Below are 21,985 nucleotides of genomic sequence, written 5' to 3' on the forward strand. Positions count from 1 at the left end.
CTTCAGTTCAGAAGTGAGGCAGAGAAAGGAGAGTAGAGGTGCAAGAGCACACCATGCTGCACACTGTCTGGTCAGGAATCCGAATTCCCCAAGGACGCAGCAGATGTTATTCTCTGTTTGGTAGAGGTAATGCTGCCTCAAGTTAAAAATGACCTTCCACATGGTCTGATTCCAAGACCTTAGCTCTTGCTCTGTGGACCAGGTAGAGGTGAGTGGGGAGCTCACTAGTCAGTGTGCCCAGCCAATAAAGACACGTGAGCCAGGGGGCTGGATGGTGTGGGCAACTGTGCTAGGGATCCTGTCACACTGAGGCTGGTGTTCTCAGTGTGATGTAATCTGTGACTGAATGCCATTATAACCATAGCTATTGGGTAGCCTATGCAAAATGACTTGATGGGCTTAACTCAGTCTACGTCACTGAAAACACCCTTCAGCTGGCCCTTTAGCCAAGGACCGAGAATGAATTCCCTTTTCCCCCTAGCCATGGCCCTTCCAGGTCAGCGTTGAGGCATATGGACAGGGTAGTGTGGGGCAAGCCCACTCTTGGGCCACCTGGGCTGTCCTTTATGGCTCTGCAATAGACTCCTGCATCCATGGAGGGTATTAGTCCAGCACTATTCCCAGCACTACACTGGTTTTTCAAAGCACTCCCTGGCAAACTGAAAGCTTTCAAAGCATGTGCTTACAAAGCATGTTCTTGTTGCCTTATCAGATACTGAGCTTCTTCTACGATGACTTTCTTGCTGCTGATGATGAAACGTTTCTTCATTTTGTGGTAAGAGGAGGTTGTGATGCGGCTGAGGGACTGGAAGGATGGCCCCTGGCCGGTGTGCCTGAGGATGTTTGTGTCCCTTTGTGCACTGCATACCCATGTGTTCTGAGCATACAATGACTGTGCACACCTGGGGAAGGGTTTGTGTGAATATTTCTGTGTGTGCATGTAGGTGTGTGTGTAACAGACACTCTCTCCAGCTCTTTGGAGCAGCGTTCCCGAATTCCTAGCCACTAACCTCTGAAATGTAGCAGCCTATTGGTGGTGTCTTGAAAGAGGCCTTGCAAGAGCTGTCCGGAGAATTGCCTGACCAAAAACTACCCAAGAGTAGCAAAAAAAATAACCTGTCTGGGCAGGAAACACAACAAGGTACCAATCACATACACAAACCAGGGGTAGGAAATACAGTGAGTAACTGATACATTCTTTAAGGACCCACCTCTTTTCCCTTGCTTATAGCAGGTGCTGCCATTATTACACAAAGAGAAAAAAGTCTGCACACACAGACAGGTGACCCTGCAGCCAGTAAAGGCCTTCATTATGGGAGGGGCAGCTAGCAGTTTTAACTGTGCTTTACTTGTGTTTATGGTTTTCACATGTTTTTTCACTGCCTTAAGGAACCAAATTACATGAGTTCTCCTCTTCCCGTGGCATTGCTCTGAACTGGTGGTTGAAATTCCACAAGAAGACCAGATCTCATGGAATACCAGCCCCGTAAATGGCACCTTGAGGCAAGAATGCCTCTGAAAAACATACTTTCAAACAGAAGTGCTAAAATATCCAGGTTTATTTGGATTCCTGCAGAACCCACATGGGCCACCCTGCTAACGGAGGCCAACATTTGCAAACTGATGTTTCCTTTCGAGTGTCTCGGTTTCGGGTTCCAACCTGAGATACCTGGCCCTTGGCTTTAAAAGGTGCTGAGCACCTGCAGCCGCCCTTTCCTTGGGTGCTTAGCGTGTCTGGCTGCAAATCAGACCTTCGTTTTCTTAAGCTGGGTACCCCAAACCAATGGCCACTTCTGAAAATATTGATCTTGGGCCAGTTTTACAAAGGTATTTGGGTACCTAAAGATGCAGCCAGGCACCAGGTGGGATATACAGAGCATGTAAGCATCAAAGTCAATGGGATTTAGGCTCCAATGTTCCTAAGTCCCTTTAAAAATGGCATTTAGCATCCTAACTCTGTTAGACCTTGCAACACTCAGCAAAGCAATGCTTGAATACCTTTAAAAATCTGGCCCTTATTAATTCTAATGGTTGTAAATTAATTAGCCAGGTACTTAAGTATCCCCTGACAGGGAAATTATCTTTCAGATCACAGAATTGGCCCATGAATGCAATTAGCACTTCAGCCAGTGCTAAAACCCTGAGGTCTGCAGGGTATGAAGCAACTGGGCTAAGTTCGTCCTTGGTGTCATGCTATGGAATTTGGTGGAGTAGCACCAGGGATAGGTCAGGCAGCTTGTGGGCATATCTTAAAATTTTCAGGTAAAGGACATTCTAGTCCTGTTGCCTTGTGAAGCATCCAAATTGCTCACTTAATGGTTAAGGGCCCAAACCTGAAGCCAGCAGCAGGGCCTGAAGGATATAGTTTGGCTGCATGGGGAAGGGGAGAGACTCTGCTGAAGCCAATGAGGTCACACAGGCGTAAAGGAGGGCAGAATTGGGCTCATGGTGTCATGCAGTGCATCAGCAGTTTCAGCCAGTCACAGGGATGGGCTGTTTCTCTCCCAATAGCACTTTTTGTTTCATGAGTTAAATAAAATGCCATGAGTGTGCCAGTGTCTGAATGATATGAGCATTTTTTATGTTACTTACTGGATACTCTAAATTAGACTACACTTCAAGGGCTAACAATTCTCATGCTTCAGGGCACATCCGGATCATCAATTGCTGTCAGGAAGATACATCCTCTACCTTGTCCTCCACATTATTATACAACTAGGTGCATTATGAGGGTTTCCCCTACATAATGGAGAGGAAGGGTGGTCTTGTGGTTAAGGCACCAGACTCAATAGACCTAGGTTCATTTCCTGGCTCTGCCGCAGACTCCATGTGTGACCTGGGGCAAATCACGTGGTTTCCCTGTGCCTCAGTTTCCCATGTAAGACATGGGGATTATAGCACACCCTTTCTCCCACTCTTTGTTTCTTTTGCATATTTACCTCATAAGCATTTCGGTTCAAGGACTGTTGCTTTGTGCAGCACCTAGCACAATGGGGCCTCTGTGTGCTACTGCAATATAAGCATCCAGCACCAGCAACTGTCCGAGCCTTGCCTATACTAAAAACAACCACTCACGTTTAAGCGCAGTATGACTGTGACCATCTTACAGCATGACTAGCTGTGCAATGCAGCTGGTGCTCACACCAGCGGAGAAGCTGCCGGTGTGTTCTCGCGTAGCAATTTCGAGAATGTCATCTGGGCTCCAGCAATAATTCTCCACTCTTTTGGCTGTAGTCTCAGAGGAGCAAGGTCCAGAAGCCTGTGGGAGAAGAGGAGACTTATGGAAAAGTTGAACACCTTCTGCTGGCCAAGAGGATAAACGAATCCCTGACTCTGAGCCAAGCCTTATGTGGAGTGAGGGACTTCGAGACACTCTCAGAGGAGCACTGGCGATTCATAGCCACTCAGGATCTCACAAAAGGGGGATCGATCCAGGTTGAACTGGAGCCTGTTGTGCGCAAGACAGGTAAAGGGAGTCTCTTCTGCGGGCTTGGACACAGTCATTTGAGTGGGAGGCACTCATGTCAAGCTAGAGTAAGACTGAAATACACAGTGTAGGCAGGGTTACAGTGATCCCTATAGGGAACCTGGAAAAAGTGGTTTCCCTCTAGCAAACCTTCTTCAGCTGCTTATTGGTTGGAAAAAACGTTAAATAGTTGACAACATTATTTTGCAAAAATGGTGGCTGTTCTTCCAACCAGCTTCTAGAGTTAAAGTGTTCCAAAAAAGGGTCTTAAAACTTTCAGCAACATTTTTTCTGCATTTTTTGGACAAGCTCTGTTGCTTGCAGCCACCTTGAACTTGGGGCTGAAATTTTCCATGCCTGGCGTCAGCCTCACAGCAAACCTTTTTTGCAGTCTCTCTTTGTTCAGCTTTTCTCTACAAAGAGTTGCGAAAAATACATGCGGGCCATGTTTTGTGACCCTTTATTTGAACACAGCTCAGAGGGAGATGGCAGACAATTCAAACTTGGCTGAGATGTCAGCCCACTATGGTGATCTGGTGAAAGGTGATTTTGACGATACACGTCTCCCATTGTGTAGGGTGTCTGAAGGTACATATGGAGTGGGAGCCCATATGATATGCCCAGGAGAGTATGGAATAGGGGCAGGGCTTTGAGGTCAGGGATGCCTGAGTTGTAATTCCAGCTTTGACAATGACTCACTGGATCAGATCCCCTCATGCTGGGACAGGAGGAGCAAACTGTGCCTCTTTGCACCATCCTGGGACATTGCACCGGGTGGAGGCCGCAGCAGGAACGCACGGAAACCCGTGGCCAGTTGCCTTGGCTTCATCCCACGTCTTGGACTGCCTTGGCCCCCTAGTAGAGGGGAGGTTGTAGCAATGCCACATGCTCTTGCCCAGCGGACTTCTGCTGCCTAGAGCCATGCACAAGATTCTACGCTGGCGAAAGCTGTTGTAGGCCCTTGGATTAATTTAGCTCACTGTGTGACCTGAAGAAAGACATTTAATCTCCCTGTGGTTCGTCGGCTGCATCTGTACACTGGGAACAGCAATACACATCTTGAAGGGAGGCTGGGAGACTTCAGTAATGTTTGGAAAGTGCCAAGCGTTACTAAACCTGTCATTATTAAGCAGTTTTGGTGAAGCCTGAGTTTCTGTGGACCGCCTGTCTTGGTCATTGCTCATCACAGTGGTGAGTCAAACGATCAGGATAGAGAAGGAATCAGGGGGGCGGGTGGGAAGACTAGCACTCCTGTGGATATAACACCATGAATTATTTCCTCAAGCACCTTCCCAAGGCTGATTGGTAACCACAGGCGGAACGAGTGATTAGTCCAACCCCTTTTCTCTCTGCCCCATCAGACTACAGGAGCATGACGTTCGAGGAGCTGACCCTCAGGAATCCTTCGATGGCTGTAGAGCTGTTAAGCGAGGACTATGAGCTCTTCTGCCGCATGTTTCCCTCCCTTGGTGAGTGCTTATGAGGGGCTAGAACCAGGGCAGACTTAAAACAAACTCATGGGCAGAGAACAGCAGACACAACCTTGAAGGACTGAGCCCAGAAGGCACCCTGAGAGGATTAGGCTGAGGAGAGGCCCACCTACTTGCTTCCTGTGGTTCAGGTGATCATCTCCAGAAGGAAGTGGGAGAGGAGAGTCCTGGCCCCCCAGAAAGGCCTGCACTCCAGCACCCTTTCCCAGAGTTCAGGGACAAGGAACACTTCCCAGCAGCCAACCCCAAAGGGACCTGACCATATTCAGGTGACAAGCTCCCACAGCACAGGCTCTTCTGGGCTGGCCTCGTGACATGAATGTCATCATGGTGGGTTTGGAGATTGCCCAGAGTGCTCTGGGTTCCTCCACCTGGAGGCTGAGTAAGTCTGTGCTCTCTGCGACATGGCTCCCAGTAACCATGGGCCCACATCTCTTCTCTCTGTAACAGCGTTCGATCTTGAATGCGAAGTGAGGAAGACTGTTCGCTCGAGCAAGACAAGTCTGTCCCTCATGAGGAAGGGGATCCCCACATTAAAAAAGCCCTCTCTAAGACCCAGGTACAGCACCATGCGTCATGGAGCTTTTCTCCTTTTTACCACCTCCACTCTCTCTGGCGTCACATTTTCTAACCCCCCAAACACCTGCCATCTGATTCATCTTCCTGTGGAAGCAGTCCCACCTGCCTCAGAGTAGGGCTGTCTCAGACAGAGACATTGATATAGCTGGGATCTGGGCCGTGGAATGTGGGGAGGAGGGGAAGAAACTCTGTATCCCCCACTCCCCCCACACACCCTCATATGCAATCTCACATCTCATCTACTTGTACAGGAAACATCCAATTCAGCCTGGAGGGCTGAATCACTACTAGTTACCCATCAGGTGGAACTGTTGAGCATCATTAATAAAGCTTCCTCCTCCCCTCATTCATTTATTTCTCGTACCTGTCTAGTTTGATTCCCTGCTGAGCTGATACTCCTTCAGCACAAGGGCCAGTATATGGCCTGGGTGCTGCTGATCACTTGTGGGTTCCAAGGCAGTCAGGGCAGATGCCTTCAAGTGCACAGCTGAAGTCTAGTGAAATTAACCTTGCTCCCACCTTAGTTCTCTGGTTGGGATCTTCTGTTAAGCATGGAAGGCCCAGAGCTATTGGGTCAGATTCTGCTGTCTGGTACACCAGTGTAAATCCAGAATGACTCCACAGGCTTCAGGATTTACACTGGTGTAACCCAGGTCAGTATTTGGCTCAGTTGCTCCCTTTGGTGGCAGCCAGGTGTGGTAAATTCCACTGATGCTGTTGAGTGATGGGTGGATTCATCTGGTCACGTGGTTCTCAATGAATCAGTAGCTGGATAGGAGGCACACATCTGTTTTCCCTTGTTACAGAGAAGACGTACTCTGCCAGTGCCTTCATCAGATCCCATGCGCTGAGGTCCCCAAGCTTTCTACCCTCTCACCATCATTGGGAGTCTGACAAAAACTCCCTGTGCCAATGGAGATGTGGGTGCAGGGCTCCAGCTCTTGATCAGGGTCCAGTGCCCTGCCATAGTGCTGCATCCTCACCCAGTGCCTCCTCCCCACCAGGTATCTCATGGAAGTGCTGCACAACCCCGGCCACCTGGAGTTTTTCAGGCAATTCCTCAAACAACATAATGCTGAAGCCCCACTGCTCTTCTGGCAGGCGGTGGAGAAGCTCAGCGCCGAGTCCAACCCCAAGGCTCAGAGGGCTTTGATCAACAGTATCCTCAAGAATTTCTTCCACAACAAAGTGCCTGCTGGTACGCAGACTCCCTACTCCACAGATCTCAGCTACCCAGGAAGGCAAATGTGATCTAGGCTACCCACTAAGGTTACTAGGGAAAGGGATGCCCCATCCTAGAGTGATTTCTCTGGGCACAGGGCAGCGCCTAAGCTCACCATCCCAGGAGTGGCCCGGACATGCATTGTGCCACAGACACCCGTGGGGTACAACTCACTCCCGACTTCCCTATTGCTCCAGGGTGGGAGGGAAATAGTAATTTTGTGGCTGGGCCTGCCCACAGCAAGGTAGGACAACCCCCTGCACCACCTCAACTGGTTGGTGCACTGGTAGGGGAGGGGAAGCCGGCACATTGCCCACTTACTCCAGCATGGGGAATACGTGGGCACACAGCAAGGCTGTGGCGGAGCTGCTACTCTCCCTGATACAATTGTACGCAAATCGGTGAGGATTCTTGACCACAGGGAGCATCCTCAGCTGCCCTACCTAGGGCTGGCTTACAATGCTGTTGTATCGCTCCAGCACCACAACGGGACTTTAGTGGAGGCAGAAGGTCTGAGCTGTCAGTAGGCATTTCCAGTCTGCTGTGCCACAATGCTGCTAAATCCAGGGACCTTGCAGCAAGATTTGGATCCAGCTTGTAGCAGAGTGCACAGGACCTTGCCAGCTCTCACTGCCCAAACCAGTGGGGCATCTGCTCTTCGGGGACTCTAATTTTCATCTCACTGTTTCCTGAGGTTCCTGCTCTTACTGCCACACAGATTTCTAGAAGAGACCACTATGATCAGCTAGTTTGACCTCCTGCATAGAATTTCACCCTGTGATTCTAGCAGTGGAGGAAATTATTCTTCCCTACTGTATCTTCTTTAGATGTTTTGAGCTCAGTAGTGTCACTTGCAAAGTGTGTGAGGTGCCTTGGTACTTACGTGGCCTGCAGACTTCTTCATGGATTAAAAAGTGATATTATAAAAGGGGAAAATGCCAAGGAAGGAGGGAAAATGTATTGGGCAAATGTGGTGGAGGGGATAGTGATGGTGATGGAGCTCCTGGACCTTGTGAACACTAGGGATGCAAATTCATGGAGGGCTCAGGAGGTCCTTACAATGATAAGAATGTCTGGTGCAGATGAGAGGAGGTGACTGTGTGTCTTTTCTAGAGGAACTACTGCAGTGCCAAGCTTCCATCATCAGAGATATACCCAAGGCCAGCCTGGTCACCAGCTCCATGCTATTCAGAGCACAGAGCTTTGTCCTGAAAGCAATGGAAGAGAAATGGTAAGTAGTCCTGGCTCATTTCACTTTAATGGGGTACACTTACCCCTGGGGTGCCTCTTTGTGGCTGCGTCTGGGGATTCTCTCTCGCCTGGTCTGGTGCCCCTTTCCCGCAGTTGCCTGCACCATGGCCTCTCTATCTCTCTGGGACTTGGGGTGCTTCCTCTTCGTGACTCAGCCTTACAGCCAGGTCACTATTTGGTCCTCCCCTTCTGGGGTCTTAAAGTCCCACTGGACAAGCTGTCCATATGCCATGTCAGTCAGTCTTTCAGGCCAAGTCCAGGTCCAGTGCCACTTCCCCAATGGCTGGTAGGGGAACCCAGGCCTGCCCACTACTACGAGTTCCAGCCCAGGGACCCTGTGCCTAACAACCACAGTCTATGCAGTCTCTGACTCTGTTGCCGTTTCCTTGGGCTCCTTCCTAATTCACTTCTCTATCTCCTGGCCCACCTCTGGGTTTACCAGCCCAAGCTTCCTCCACTCCCAGCGCCTATTCCCCCCTCTCAGCTTCTTGCCAGAGTCTGTAGTCCAGGACAGGATCCCAGGGTTTACACTCCCCCTCGAACTCCTCCTTGTCCCTAGGCAACTTCCTTTCTCTCTAGGGAGTGACTGCAGAGCCCCTCCCTGCAGCCCCCTCTTGCTCTCAGCTTCCTGGCTTTACTCAAGCCCAGCCTTCCCATGCCTAGCTGGGCTTCATCTTCCATTAGGCTTTATCCATCCCTGGCTCTCCTCCAGGTGCAGCCTGTAAGGTTAATTGGCCCCTTTTAGCTTGTTTCAGCCTTGTGAGGGGTGGACGCCCCATCATACTTCCTGAGAGGCCAGTGGCATTGTTGCTAAGCTTGCTGGAGGTTACACACACACATACTCTGTAGGAGGATACACCTAAGCAGTGGCCAGAGTGCTGAGTCCGTATTCTGGCACAGCTCTCATTGAGGCCGACAAGGGTTTTACCTGTATAAGGACAGCAGGGTGGCTCATAACTTTTCATACACAAGTGTGTCTGTGATATATTATAAGGGGCAGGCTGAGCTGGTCCTTGCGTTGCTGGTGTTACCCATAAATAGCAGCCCCCTGCAGCAGCAGAAGCTGGTGAGGAGGGGATCAGAGGATGATCAGTTTCACCCTCCTCATCAGGTTTCACTGCAGCAATAGAAGTGATATCCAGGGTCACTGAGCATTCTGGGACTGGGCCCACCATTCCCCCCACTACCTCTCTCCTCCCTGTCTCTGCCTTCACGCCAGTCTCCTCTTAGCATTGAAGTCCATTGCTTTACTGACTGACTGGTTGCCACTGCTTTCTCTAATACTCTCCCATCTTGGCAGGTTTAAGATGTACCAAGACTTGTACCCTGGGAGCGATAGTTTAGACACTCACTTTGTCACGAGGCAGGGGAGGGGATCCTTCATAACGGACAAGCTGGTAAGTAAGGATGGCCTGCACTCCGCCTGCGGATACCCCAGCTAGATCCCATAGCACAGGCCCGAGAGTGGGGAGGGGCTGTTTTCTCTGTGGATGTGTTGATGCCAGTGGGCTGAGGGGTCATGCGAGGCTGCAGAACAAACTGTCTTTGTCCAAAACAAGAGATTTAATGTGTAGAGCCCCTGGGCTGTAAGCTCATCTGCGCAAACAGACCCCTGTGCCCATGCAGAGCCCCACTGACTTTCATCAGGAAATTCATTTAGCGTCAGCATCCCCTAGGGTTCTGACTGAAGCCCAGTGACATTCAAAAGCAATGACTGTGGCTCAGTGGGGTCAGTAATTCCACTTAATGTGGGGATGCATTTTGGTGCATTAGTTCAGAGTGGCAGGTCTGCCTGGGCACACATCCCCAGGGAATAATCAGGATAATTAGACTGAAGGCATTCCCATCAGGCCCAAAGTTATTTACTGCCTCCGTTCCCTGCCTTGCTTCCCCTCCCAGTGCTGTACATAGGCTGACTCTCTCCATGCACTTTGCCCACAGAAGAGAGTGTGGTTCGTGCTCCAGGCTTTCATCAGGAGCATCTGCAAGTTCAGGAGGGAGATGAACAATTGGAAATCCCGCAAAGACTTTGAGGACTTTCTCCGGAGAGAGCTCGTAAATCAAAAAGAAAGTATGTCCAGATCCCGCTCATTCTCCTGCCTACCATTGTTGTCTCCTGGGGTGAGCAGACTTTAGGGGCGGCAATAGCAGAAACCTGGCAGCTTGTCCCCTGCTGTCATTTTCTTACCCGAGGGCTCTCTGTTGGAGGCATATAAGAGGCCAGGATACCAGCTGGCTCAGAGGGAGTGAAGCAGCTGTGTTGTTCTCTCCATAGCAAGAATCTGCTCCACCCAGCAGGAAGTTAGCCACTGGAGAGGGGGAAATCCCATTTGCTAACCTGGGCAGGCAGCTCTGCAGCTGGCCACTCAAAGTGGCATTTTATTTAGCTCGTGCTATTTGAGCACCCGTGTGAGGAGATGGGCAGCCTACTTTAGGCACCCATTGGGCACTATAATGAAAAATCAGGTCCAAAATGTTTAAAGCAGTAATTGTACTGCATAGCCCCCCTGGAAGTTCCCTACACCTTACATTTTCAACTCATCTGAAGACAGCACCCACCAGCTGCTTCTTGTATGTTCAGTAAGTCTGTGCAGTGACTTAGTACCTGGCTTCAGCTGTGAGTATTTCCTCCATATGATGGTTTAGGGTGTAGCACTATGTAAGTTCTTTCCCTGTGATTCAGAGTAGTGCTGAGGGGCAGGAGAGGTACGGGGATTAGAGAGTAATGTGAACTATAAGGGCTCCGGATGAGCCCTGTGTGTACTGGGGGAAGTGTACAGCTTGAGGATTACAGGGCCAGAGACACCAGCAGCAAACTGTAGACAGAAGAGTAGAGCACTTTAGGTGGGGGTGAGGGTACAAGATTACATTGTCGGGGGAGTGGGTAAATTGATAGAGACACACACATGGGCCTGAAATGAGGTGTGGCTCAAACCCATTAGTGCTGGCCCTGTCATCTCTTTGTCTCATGCTCACACTGTCTATCAATTTACCCAACATCTGGGTTGCAGGAGCTTGAGGGAGATGAGTTGCTCAGGTCTTCCCTTGTCCTCACTCAGACTTGCCCAGTAGCTCCGTGCGCAGTAACATCGCCATGTCTAGCCCCCCCCAGTCCATGCCGGCTGCCAGCGTGGGAGAGGATGTGGAGGTGATACAGGTGAAGCGCCGGCTCTTTAACCAGCGGCACATTTCCATCAACTTCCTGGTCAACGACCTCAGTTTTTACCTGGAGATTGAGAAGTAAGCATGCCCACCCTGTCCGTTTGTTTCAAATACCTTTCGATTTTTCCTGCCTTGCAGCGATAAAATCCCTGGCCTGATGGGCTGGCTCAGACAGAGCCGCACCGCACACTGGTCTGCTGGACACTCAGCTGATCTGTTGCTTACACTGCAATGATGTGGTGCTGGGAGGCACTGTACTCTGCTCCCTGGGCAAAGAGACTAGACCCAAAGGCCTGTTCCTTTGCACAAAGAAGCCCCCTTTCCACAAGCCAGAAGGGAGTCTTGGTGTGAACGAGTACCTGTTGCTGAGTGCTCTGCAGCGACACCTGTTGGGTGATCAGGGAGCGGCAGTAACAGAACACCGAAGAATGCTCACTTTCAACCTCCCAGCCACCACAGGAATGGCAGTGACACAAGCTGCGTTTCTTCAGGGCAGGAGGTTGTTAGGGGGAAGGGCAGACAAGTCAAGCCATGCTACCTGTGTCCGCATTTTGTTAGCTTAACTGTGACAAGTGCACCGCTGGTGGCCTGCAGAGAGTGGGCTAGTTACACACTACTGGTTGCTGCTCCTGGTTTGACATTCGGTATTTTCCTGCTGGAGCTTGACACAGGCATGTCATGATGGCCAATGGGAGGAGTGGGAAGCACAAGACAATCCCTCTGCTGAGGTGTAGTTGCCCCATGAAAGTATCCCCCACCCACCTCTGTCATTGAGTGACTCACCACTGGCCAGGTGTGGTGTAGCAGGCTCTGGTCTGGCACCTGCTGCGGGACAGCTGTTCCAGCCTAGTGGAGGTCTGCCTCTTCCAGTGACTCAACCCTCTGGCCAGGCCACATCCAGTCCCACCCCTTCTGGGGTAGCAGAAAGTCCTGCAAACACCAGCCTGATGTCCTTAGGTCAGGTCTCCAGTCCTGACTCTAGGCCCAGTGGTCTTTACACCCCTTGTCTCCAGGTTTCCCAGAGTCCTTACTTTTTGTATGGAGGTATCATGCCACCTTCCTCAGTGGCCAGGATGGGAACTCAGGCCCTCCCTCTTCTCTGGGTTCCAATCCAGGGACCCTGTGGAAGCAGACAAGGTCTACTCCCCCAGACTCCTCATTTGAGTGCTTCCTACCTTGAACTTCCTGCTGCCCATTTCTGGGCTCTGTAGAGTTCTTTCCATTTCTTGTGGTGAGCGATACTTCTCAGTTTCTCTCCCCCTGGTAGTCCTGTTCCTCTTTGTCAGAGCTCCCCTTGGAGGGACTGCTCCACCCCTCTGTCTTCCCAGTCTCTCTCCTGGCCTGTTCCAGTGTTCCCGTGTCAGGAGAGGATCCCCAAGGCCTACTCCCCCACCTCCACCCCTGGGTTTCCTCTTTCCTCTACTGCCCTGAAATCCTGCCCTTGGTCCACAGGCCTCTCTATTGACCAGAGAGGGACTACAGAGTTCTTACCTTCTCACTGCAGCTTCTTCACCTCGTTGTAACTCTCAGCTCCTCCCCAACTGGGCTTTATCTTTAATTGGACCTGGCCCATCCTCCAGGTGCAATTGGGTGTATTCATGACTCTCTGAGTCCAATTAGCCTTTTCTATACCAGTGTGGCGTATACACCCTGTCACACTCTCCTTGGAGGAAGGCATGTGCCATAGGGCAGGGGGTGAATGTTAGTGGGAACTGGGCATCTAAATCCCCTACGTGGCTTAGAAAATCTCAGCTAAAAGCCACATGTTGTATCATAGTCTGAGTAGACAGCCACGCCCATACCTTCTCTCTTAGACATCCCTTTCCATTTGTCCTGGCAGGTTTTGTCACCTGGCTGATTCGGCTGCAGTGCTTGCAGCCTGGGGGATGTACACCGAGAGGGATGTCGCCTTTCTTAAGACCAAAGTGGCCACGATCGCCAAACTCTTCCTGAATTCCGAAGTCCCTCCTAAACTGCGGGTAGGACGCTGTAACATGCCCTGCATGCTCACTGCCAGGGAGGCCTGGGGCCTGCAAATCATTGCCTGAGAGCTTGGGGGTGTCTGGCTCAGGGAATTACTAATGGGACCCAGGTTTCAATCTGTTCCAGCTGAACATACTGCAGTTCTGATAACTTTGGCATTGTGTAAAGTAAGTTATTAGCTTCAATCCAGGTCCTAATGGAGAGTGTCCATCGTTACCAAAACCACTCTCACAACTGACGCTAATTGGTAATCCAGAGAGTGTGAGTGAGTGGGCGTGGTAACTGAACGACCATCTAGACATGGGCCCCTCTGGTCAGGGCTGAGACACAGTGGCTGGCTTTACAGTCAATAGAGAAGAGCCTTTCAGTCTGTATTCACTAGAGATCATTCATACTCTCCCTCCCCGTTACGGTGCACCTCCCCATGGCACACTGCTGTTTTAACCACCTTTCTTTTAAAATCCCTTTTAAAAGCATGGTGAGGGAAGGGGCAGAAAGGGGATTTCTTTGGATTTTGGCTAGTTAGCCAGGAAATAAACCGAGACCCTGCTTGGAGACCTTTGAACTGTGACCAGGGCTCTATAAGTGGAATGCAGAATCCTGGAAGGTGTGAGGGCGGGGTGGAGTTACTAGGGGTGTTTCTCTCTGGGATCCAGTAGGGATGCCACCCGTGCCTCAAGCCCTATTTATGAAGTGGTCTCTGTTCTGTGACCAGGTGAACATTTCTGACGGCCAGAAAGATTTAATCCGGAATTTAACTTCCAGAGGGGTCCTGGATCGCAGCCTCTATCACGTGGCCTTGCTCAATGTCTTCCCAGTTCTGATACACTTCTGGAAAAGGTAAAAATCCCTCTCTTTAGGGCTGGGCGAGTGGGGTGCAGAGGTGGGTGTCGGGCATTTTCTCGCCTTACCTCCTTCCAAAGAAAATGTGAGTCCAAATGGGACATTACCGCTGGCCGTATTCCTCAAACGTGTTAAACTTGATTTGCTGTCTGTCCTTAACGTTAGCATTTCCCCTACAGATACTGTAACTGGAAGTCAATGAAGTCCTTCCGCAGGTACCCGAAGATAAAAAAATCTCTCTCTCCATTCCCTGCTAAGACATCACCTAGGACATCCAGTATCTTCAGTGGGGGTAAGCTGAGACTGCCTCTTCCTCATCCTCTCTCTTTCTCTGATGTGTTCGCCATGTCACGTATGCTGCACATTAGTCCTCTCAGCCTTGCCCATCCTCTAATGCCTCAAGTAGTGGCTCACCAGTGGGTTCTGTATGAGAGGCAAAGTTTGATATTAAAGTACCTTCATTTGGTGAGCATTTGCATAGATCAGGCAGCTTTCATGGTGTAAACTGGATCAGGTCAGGAAGGAATCTTCCTCCAGGTAAAGGGCTGCACAATTGTCTAGGGGAGTTTTTTTGTGAAACATCAGGTAATGATATAGATACTGTAACTGAAGCAGAAGATATGAATTCATGGATTAATATTGATCTGTCAATTCCTATCTTCTTATGTTGGGGATCCTTTTCAAACATGATGGTCTCAAAACAACTAAGGCCTCTCCCTTCATTCCCTCCTGATAGCTCATGAAAATCCCTCAGTGGTAAGTCCCGTAACTGTACATCTGCTGCTGAATACAGAAAGTCAAATCAGGGTCATATCCATCAGATGCACTTTCTCCACACTAAACACACTAGATTCCTTATACCACGTCCCAAAAAATATTCAACCCTTCAAAACAGAAATTAAACCAAATTAATTCTGGTTTGCGAATTTGCTCCCAGATAGGTTCGGAGATGAAAGCAGATTGAGGAGTGATTCATCTCTCATGTAACTTCGCTGACATCAGTGGCATTACACCAGGGCTGAACTGATCACTTAGAATGCAGAGAAACTGCAGTAAGGGTTTGGGGGTGATACTCACTACAGTTCAGGTGTGAAGTGGAGTGACTGGTATAGAGTACATTCTCCTAGGGATCAGGGACAATTTTCACTTCTCAGTCTGGCACTTAGTACCAGCTCCTTTAAGAACCAAGCTATGAAATAATACTAAGACATTAGCACTAAAGTGGTTGTCACTCCCTCTGACAGCTTGGATTCCTCACTGAGTATTCATGTGGCAATTTTCTAATTGACTTACCACTTTTAATCAAAATAGTCAATTTTTTATGAAAAGAGGGAGTTTTATTTTCTTTAATAGTTAGAATGGAAAACTGAGAGTCAGGAGTCTAAGGTTCTGTTCTCTCTACTACATCATTGAATGACCTTGGTCAAGTCATGTAACTGCTGTGCCTCGGTTTCCCTGCATATAAAATGAAGATCTGGAGCCTTGATTCTCTATTTTGTTACAGCAGTTTTATGTGGCGCTATTGATCTGAGTGTTGAATCAAGCCCATTGATGTCTGTTGAGATGCATATCAAGATGTATTGACCAAGGCCAAACAGAACTCAATATTTATCCCAAGGAACAATAAATGTTATTTTCACTCAAAGTGGAAGTTACTATGTGTAACCACAACAATCTCCTTTCCTTATTTGTTTGTGGAATGTTTAAGGCTTCCGAGACCAGCTCCTTAACACATCATGGCTCTAGTCCCAAAGTCAGGATTATTGACCTTCCAAGGAGTCAGACAAAATTTGATTCATCACATGATTATTCTCAGCCAGATATCAGTCAAAATTTCAATTGCACATAAAAAGACTTAGGGTATCTACCTGACAGGGCTGTTTGGGAGGGTAAACAAATCTTCATAAAGAGCTTTATGGAGAGAGCTATATGCAGTACATGCAAATTATTACAGTCATTAACTATTTCTGTTCCATGCTGTCCACACCCAGGCACCAGAGTTCCTGTTAAAAACCATGATGCTTTGAGATATGACCAGTCGTTATCCCAGTATTCAAGTGTTGCTCTGGACTGGACAGCAAATGGAATCTGTTGAAATGGCACTTTGTTCCGTCCCATCATGGCCATAATCCAGCAAGGAGTGCCAACTGGCCAGACCCCTGTGCCTGCACAAAGCTGCTTGCAGGACTGGGGCCCCTAGCAGAATCCAGACTCTGTAGCTAAGGCCTTTAACAGGCTAACATCCTCACTAGATCCAGCAGAGGATGGTGCATAAATAACTCTGACCTGCGTATTATAGCTATTTGCTGTATTTGTGTCAGTTTCTAGAGCTGCCCATTAAATGAGAAGAATCATCTGTAGTTATTACCAGTGTCCACACTGCAAAGCTGAGATAGTGGTGGGAGAGCAAAGCAGATTCTCTTCTGCTTCATGTCATCCACACACTTGCCAGCCAATCTCTGATGGCGGAATCTGTATTGCTGGTGTCATTGTATGATGAGGGGAAAGTACCCAGCTGGATTTCCAAACCCAGGATAAAACTGTATTTTAGGCAGTCAGAAAAATCTTGTTTCGACTTGCAAACTGAACTGTTTCTGCTGACTTTTGCTAAGATACCTTGCTGATCATGATCATGCCCTAAAGTAAAAGCTTTGCCTAGTGAGATTACTGACAGGATGGGTTAAATAGTTTTTAAAAAAAGAACTCTAAAATTACTAGGAAAAAAACCCTAAATATATATTGATCACACAAAAGCACCTTTATTTACCTTAGTTTATTTCTGGGATTACAATCACTGCGGAGAAGTGGCTGAGCAGAGCAATGCATCACAGCATGTACATATTTTAAATTCATTTCTCTTCCCAACCCCACTCCCCTGGCGTGCCTCTCTTTCTGGGATATTCCCAAGGAAGATACTTGAGTTTTTCTTCCACCTGGCCACATGGTGTCACTGTTGCTCCACTTGTGCCTTATTTTGTCATCAGCAGAGGACTGGGCAGCTTCTGGTACTCAAAGTGATGTCTCACCTGGGATTGTAGCCTTTGAGGATGTGGTGAAGGACCTTCTTTAGGAAAGCTTGAAAAACATATATAATTCAGAACTTCAAATCTCTCATTCAGGGAGGGAGAAATTCAAATGACATCTGCCACATGAAGATGAAGATAGTGCTTCATCCTACAATTTGTAGAATAAACATGCTGTTCTTGTACATACACCAGCTGGCTGGCTCCATGTATATATCGGACTATGGATGTGGCTGGGCATGTGTGGCAATGTGTTAAACCGTGTGGCTGTGTGTAAAGCTGTATGTCTTTGTGGCTCCATGTACCACCTTCCTCTTTCCCTCTCCATTCACACAACCAAACAAACCACCTTGAACAACATCCGACTAAACACAAGGCCCCATATTCTGTCCTTCAAGACCTGTACCATGCATGTGACAGTCAGTAGCTCCTACCCCTGTTGATCACCACTGCTGCAGCAGAACCTAGGGCAGGAGGTGGTTCCCTCTGTTATTCATTCGTCCTCTCATCTGGCTTCATTGTCTGTGCCTGATGTTCAAAGAGAATAGGCTACAACAACATCAAATGAGATGCTTGTTGGATTACCCTGAGCCGCTTCCTTCCCCCTCTTGCCCAAGGATACGTGTCTATGTCACAACCCAGTCATTTAATATGGGATAGGGAGAGGGATGCAATCTCTCTCTCCAGTCCCCCCTCAACCCTGTCTGCCAATCCAGATGAAAGGAGCCGAAGAGGCCTGCGAATTTGTGTGGGAGCAGCTGGGTGAGAGAGCAGAGGAAGGGGGATGTGTTGGACATGCATTAGAGGAGGATCCCAATGCTGGAGAAGTTACGGTGGTGTATTGTTTTGCCTCCTCTTTCAATAGAGGACCATCCAATCATTAGGTTCACGCTGCTCAAGGGGATCCAGCTGCTGCTACCTCAGCCTCGGGAGGAAGTGGATTCTTCTACAGAGCAAAAGTGTAAGTAACTTTGCCCCTAAGGTTCTCTGACCTGGGAACCGAGTGCCAAGTGATGAGGAAGGAGCTTGGGAAATCAGACTCTCCTGTCTCTAGTTATTCCTGTGCCCACCTGCGTAAATGCTGTCAGGCCACCTTGGGAGCATCATGTCCCCCTGCTGATCTCTTTACCCCGAGGAGAAGTTAGGAATGCTCTTTCTCTTGAGTTCACCTTCCTATCTGCCCAGGAAAAAAGATGCTTAGATGTTAGAATGCTGCTGGTTGCTTGTGTGGAGGGGACCTGCAGGGTGATTTTCAATACATGACGGAAAGTTCTCTTGGGTTTTGTCTCAGCATCGTCTGGAAGCCTCAACTGGAAAAAGCCCCCATCTGGCATCTGCGTGACCCAACAGATCGGGTAGGTAATGACTGGGAAACCTCATCTCCTTCCATCCAGACCCAGTGTGAATGCCCAGCATGAGATGGGAATCTCTCGCTTCCCAAGCTGAGTACAAGTTGTGTGGGCAGTACCAGCGCCCTGTCCCCCCAGCCTACCCCAGGCACAATTAAGAGTGGGGAAAGTAACCCCAGCTGAAGATGAATACAGAATAAGGGGGTAACTTACTTTATGCCCCTCTCTGCCCCTGCACAGATGGCATAGAATGAGCATTAGATTAGATTATTTGATGTGGTTTTCAGTACCTAACATTTGTCTAACGGTGCCCACCACAGCATCCATCTAATTCATCAATGTGGGGAACAGAAGGGGATTGTTAGAATAATCTTGCGATTAAAGCACTGGACTGGGAATCAGGGGATCCTGCTTCTGTTCCTGGCTCTGCCACAGACTCTCAGTGAATTAACTACTCTCTCTGTGCCTCATTTTGCCATCTGTAAAGTGGGGATAACAACACTTCCCTCCCTCAGGCATTGTGAGACTAAATCCTTGGAAGGCACTCTGATCCTGCAGCGATGGGAGCATAGAGGGACTCCAATAGACTGTATACTCTCCAGTGCTTTGTCCAGTTCTGTTCCAAACGGTCCAACGGAGAGAGTTTGGGAGATTATACCCAGTCCAAGAGACCTCGCCATTGGGATAGCTTCTCTGATAGTCAGGCTTTTCATTTCACTGCTTCTGGTTAAGAGCCCTTGGACCATTCTGAACTCTAACTCCAGAGGATAAAGTAGAAAGTAGGACTAAGTCTAGATAGAGTTGGGATGGGCTGACAAATAATATGTATGGACACATGCTCATGGACCAAGGACCAGGGCCAGGAGGGAGTGGTGGGATATGTTGAAACTTGTTCTGCTTTTGAGGAAATGACTGTATTCATGAAAACATTTGTGTCATACAAACCAAAACTCACTAGGGTGGGATTGTTGGCTTCTCAGCTTTGTTGCAATTCCAGTGCATTTGTATAATAGAGGGTGGGTGCCCTCCTGTCCCCCACCCATCTTGAATTGGCACTGCCTGACGTTCTTGCTCTTTTTCCTTCAGGCAACAGCTTCAAGATGCTTCTAAAAAGCCGTCCTAATCCATCCCCGCTTTCACTGTTTGAGTGAGAGCAACTGTCCCTCTCCACCCGGAGGCTGGCTCTGAAGACACGGCAGTGCTGCAGGTCAGGACTGAGGTGCACTAGCAGGGCCGTGGTGGGAGGTCTGGACTAGAATATCAGGGGTTGTGACAGTTCAGGCATTAGGTGCTTTGGCAGACATATGGGTTGCACAACACCTGTCCTCATAGTCCTTGGCTGTGGACAATGATGGCATCTTCTGCCTTCAATAATGTTCTTTAATCACTGGCCCCTTCCCCCATAAACAAATAAGTGGAAGCAAAAAAAAGAAAGAAAGAAAGGTCACCGGGAGGTAGGTAGCTAGGCCTAGGCACTAGGATGGCAGGGCCTGCTCACCCCTCCACTTGGGGGACAATAGCAGAGAGCAGCCAGCCAGAAACTCCAGCCAGGGGGGCAAGCACAGCCAAAGACCTCTAGACATCGCAGTCAAAACTGTAGCTGGTTCTGACTTGCTCTGCCCTGCCCTGACTGGCTGGCTGTTTGTTCAAACCCTCCCTCTCCCTCCTCACAGTATCTTCACCTCACCTTCAGTCCACACCTGCCCCTCTTAGCCTCTCCTCCCCTGCCCTGTCCCCTTCACCTCCCTTTCCATTTGGCTGATCCCCTAACTAAGTAAAGCCACTCCTCACCCCGGCCTAAAATAGTTGTGGAATGAACATGACGTTTGCTGCCATCCTGCTGATCACTCCGCTTGTGTGTTAGATCCCTTCCCGCAATCTGGGGCTGTCTAGTCTATTTAGACAAGTTGTCTCATTGTTTCCTTGTACCTCCCTGTCTGTCCGTCTCCACCTGTTGTCTCATCTTGAGATTCTAAGCTCTTTGGGGCCGGGGCTGTCTTTTTGTTCTGTTTGTCCAGCTCCTAGAGCCGTGGTCCATGACTGGGGCTAGTAGGCACTTCCGTAACACCAATAAATAATAATTAGTAGGTTTGCTGCTTGGGTGTATTGATTCCCCGGGTGCAATGCTCTTGTCTCAGTTCTCAGAGGGAGTTGTTCCAAGAACTCACACAAAGTAAGCTGGCCGCCTCTGTGCCTTTGAAGCAACATTGCAGGAAAATCTGGTCTCTCTGTAAGTCATTGTCTACCCTGGGGATATGCCCCTGTTACAGCCACCAGTGGCTAGCCACTAAGGTAGCTGCACCAGTGCAAACCCCTAGTGCAGGCAAAAGCTCTACAAGCTACAATTTGCACTGGGAGAGCTTGTGACTCCTTGAAGCCTGGGCAAGCTTCATCGTTGCTAACCTAACTGTAGTTTAAAGCCTCTTTGCCTGCCTAGTGCCGCTACTGTGCTGGCCGAAATCCCCAGGGTAAACAAGGCCTAAGGGAGCTGTATCCGTCCCCCCACTATCCTTCTCGCTTGTTAATTTCCCAGAGGTCATTGCAGCGTGTGATGTAAAGTGTTTTTCCCCTCCACAGAGACAGCGGGAAGCCTAGTGCTCCGATGTTATTAGCGGATGCTGCAATGGGAAAAAAGTTCTGAGTTTCAAGAAACATGCACATGCACAGAGAAACTTTCTGCTCAGATGCTAACAAGTGCAGAGAATAAAAGGTTCTGTTTCCTTGATCTGTTCCTAGTGCCCTTCTGTCTTCGTCTACATAAAACTAGCAGAGCAACCTCCACAATGAATTCCTGTCCCTTCACACTCTGAACACACCATATGAGCCTCTGAATCCATCTCCTGTTCTCACTCTCATCCCCTCTTTGGAGATGCTAGAGAACTTCTGGCCCTGGGGCATTTACACCCTGTTAGCATAGACCAGACAACTGTTTCTCCCCCGCCCCCCCAGCGTAAAGGTGGCAGTGGGAGGGAGGGGGAGGAGCAGAGACCTTGGCTTCCAGAAGCAGCCGGCAATGTCTCTGCGGCCCCTGGGGGGAGCCAAGGGAGTCTCCGCATGCTGCCCCCGCGCCGAGCACTGACTCCGCAGCTCCCAGGAGTCAGCAAACAGAGCTGTAAACAGGGGAGTTTCAGTGGGAGTTCTGTTGGAGGAGAAGGTATTTGTATTTGGTTTTGTATTTGTATTATTTGTATGTGTAGAGGCTTGTAGGGGCTTTGTGCTGGGAGAGAAGCTGAGCCCTGATTAGGGGGCGGGGCTTCTCTGGTTAGGGGTCCTATAAAGGTAGCCAGCCAGCGGCACAGGAGCCAGCAAACAGAGCTGTAAACAGGGGAGTTTCAGTGTGAGTTTGAAAGGGGAGTTTGTCTTGTGGTGCATGTTTGGGGTTTGTTTTTGCTGTGGGTGGTGGGTTTTGGTGTGGTTTGTGTTTCCCAGATTAACAGGATTTAGGAGGGAAGACTATGACAGATACAGAGGCAGCAGTGGGAGTGACCCATGTCATGGAAGACACAATGAAGATGGCTGGATGTGGAAGCTGCGGTATGTACCTGATCCTGGAGGGGGTACCTGGTAAGAGTTTTTTGTCTGCATGAAATGCCATCTGATAGAGCTGATGGAGGAAA

General features: G+C 49.2%; 1 protein-coding gene across 1 annotated transcript in view; it reads left to right on the plus strand.

Annotated features, from left to right (window-relative positions):
• Positions 1 to 19,545, plus strand: part of RGSL1 (regulator of G protein signaling like 1) — a 33,215-nt gene extending 13,670 nt beyond the window's left edge. The window contains exons 8-22 of the mRNA XM_048861917.2: positions 713 to 775; positions 3,235 to 3,466; positions 4,828 to 4,935; positions 5,407 to 5,515; positions 6,540 to 6,733; positions 7,871 to 7,988; positions 9,309 to 9,405; positions 9,950 to 10,079; positions 11,068 to 11,248; positions 13,011 to 13,149; positions 13,869 to 13,993; positions 14,176 to 14,288; positions 17,885 to 17,980; positions 18,311 to 18,374; positions 19,455 to 19,545. Coding sequence (XP_048717874.2) covers positions 713 to 775; positions 3,235 to 3,466; positions 4,828 to 4,935; positions 5,407 to 5,515; positions 6,540 to 6,733; positions 7,871 to 7,988; positions 9,309 to 9,405; positions 9,950 to 10,079; positions 11,068 to 11,248; positions 13,011 to 13,149; positions 13,869 to 13,993; positions 14,176 to 14,288; positions 17,885 to 17,980; positions 18,311 to 18,374; positions 19,455 to 19,491 — 1,806 coding nt within the window. The 3' untranslated portion in view covers positions 19,492 to 19,545. The remainder of the gene's footprint in view (positions 1 to 712; positions 776 to 3,234; positions 3,467 to 4,827; positions 4,936 to 5,406; positions 5,516 to 6,539; positions 6,734 to 7,870; positions 7,989 to 9,308; positions 9,406 to 9,949; positions 10,080 to 11,067; positions 11,249 to 13,010; positions 13,150 to 13,868; positions 13,994 to 14,175; positions 14,289 to 17,884; positions 17,981 to 18,310; positions 18,375 to 19,454) is intronic.
• The last annotated feature ends 2,440 nt before the right edge of the window (positions 19,546 to 21,985 follow it).

Source organism: Caretta caretta, chromosome 8, assembly GCF_965140235.1.
Source record: "Caretta caretta isolate rCarCar2 chromosome 8, rCarCar1.hap1, whole genome shotgun sequence".
NCBI classification, from domain to species: Eukaryota; Metazoa; Chordata; order Testudines; family Cheloniidae; genus Caretta; species Caretta caretta.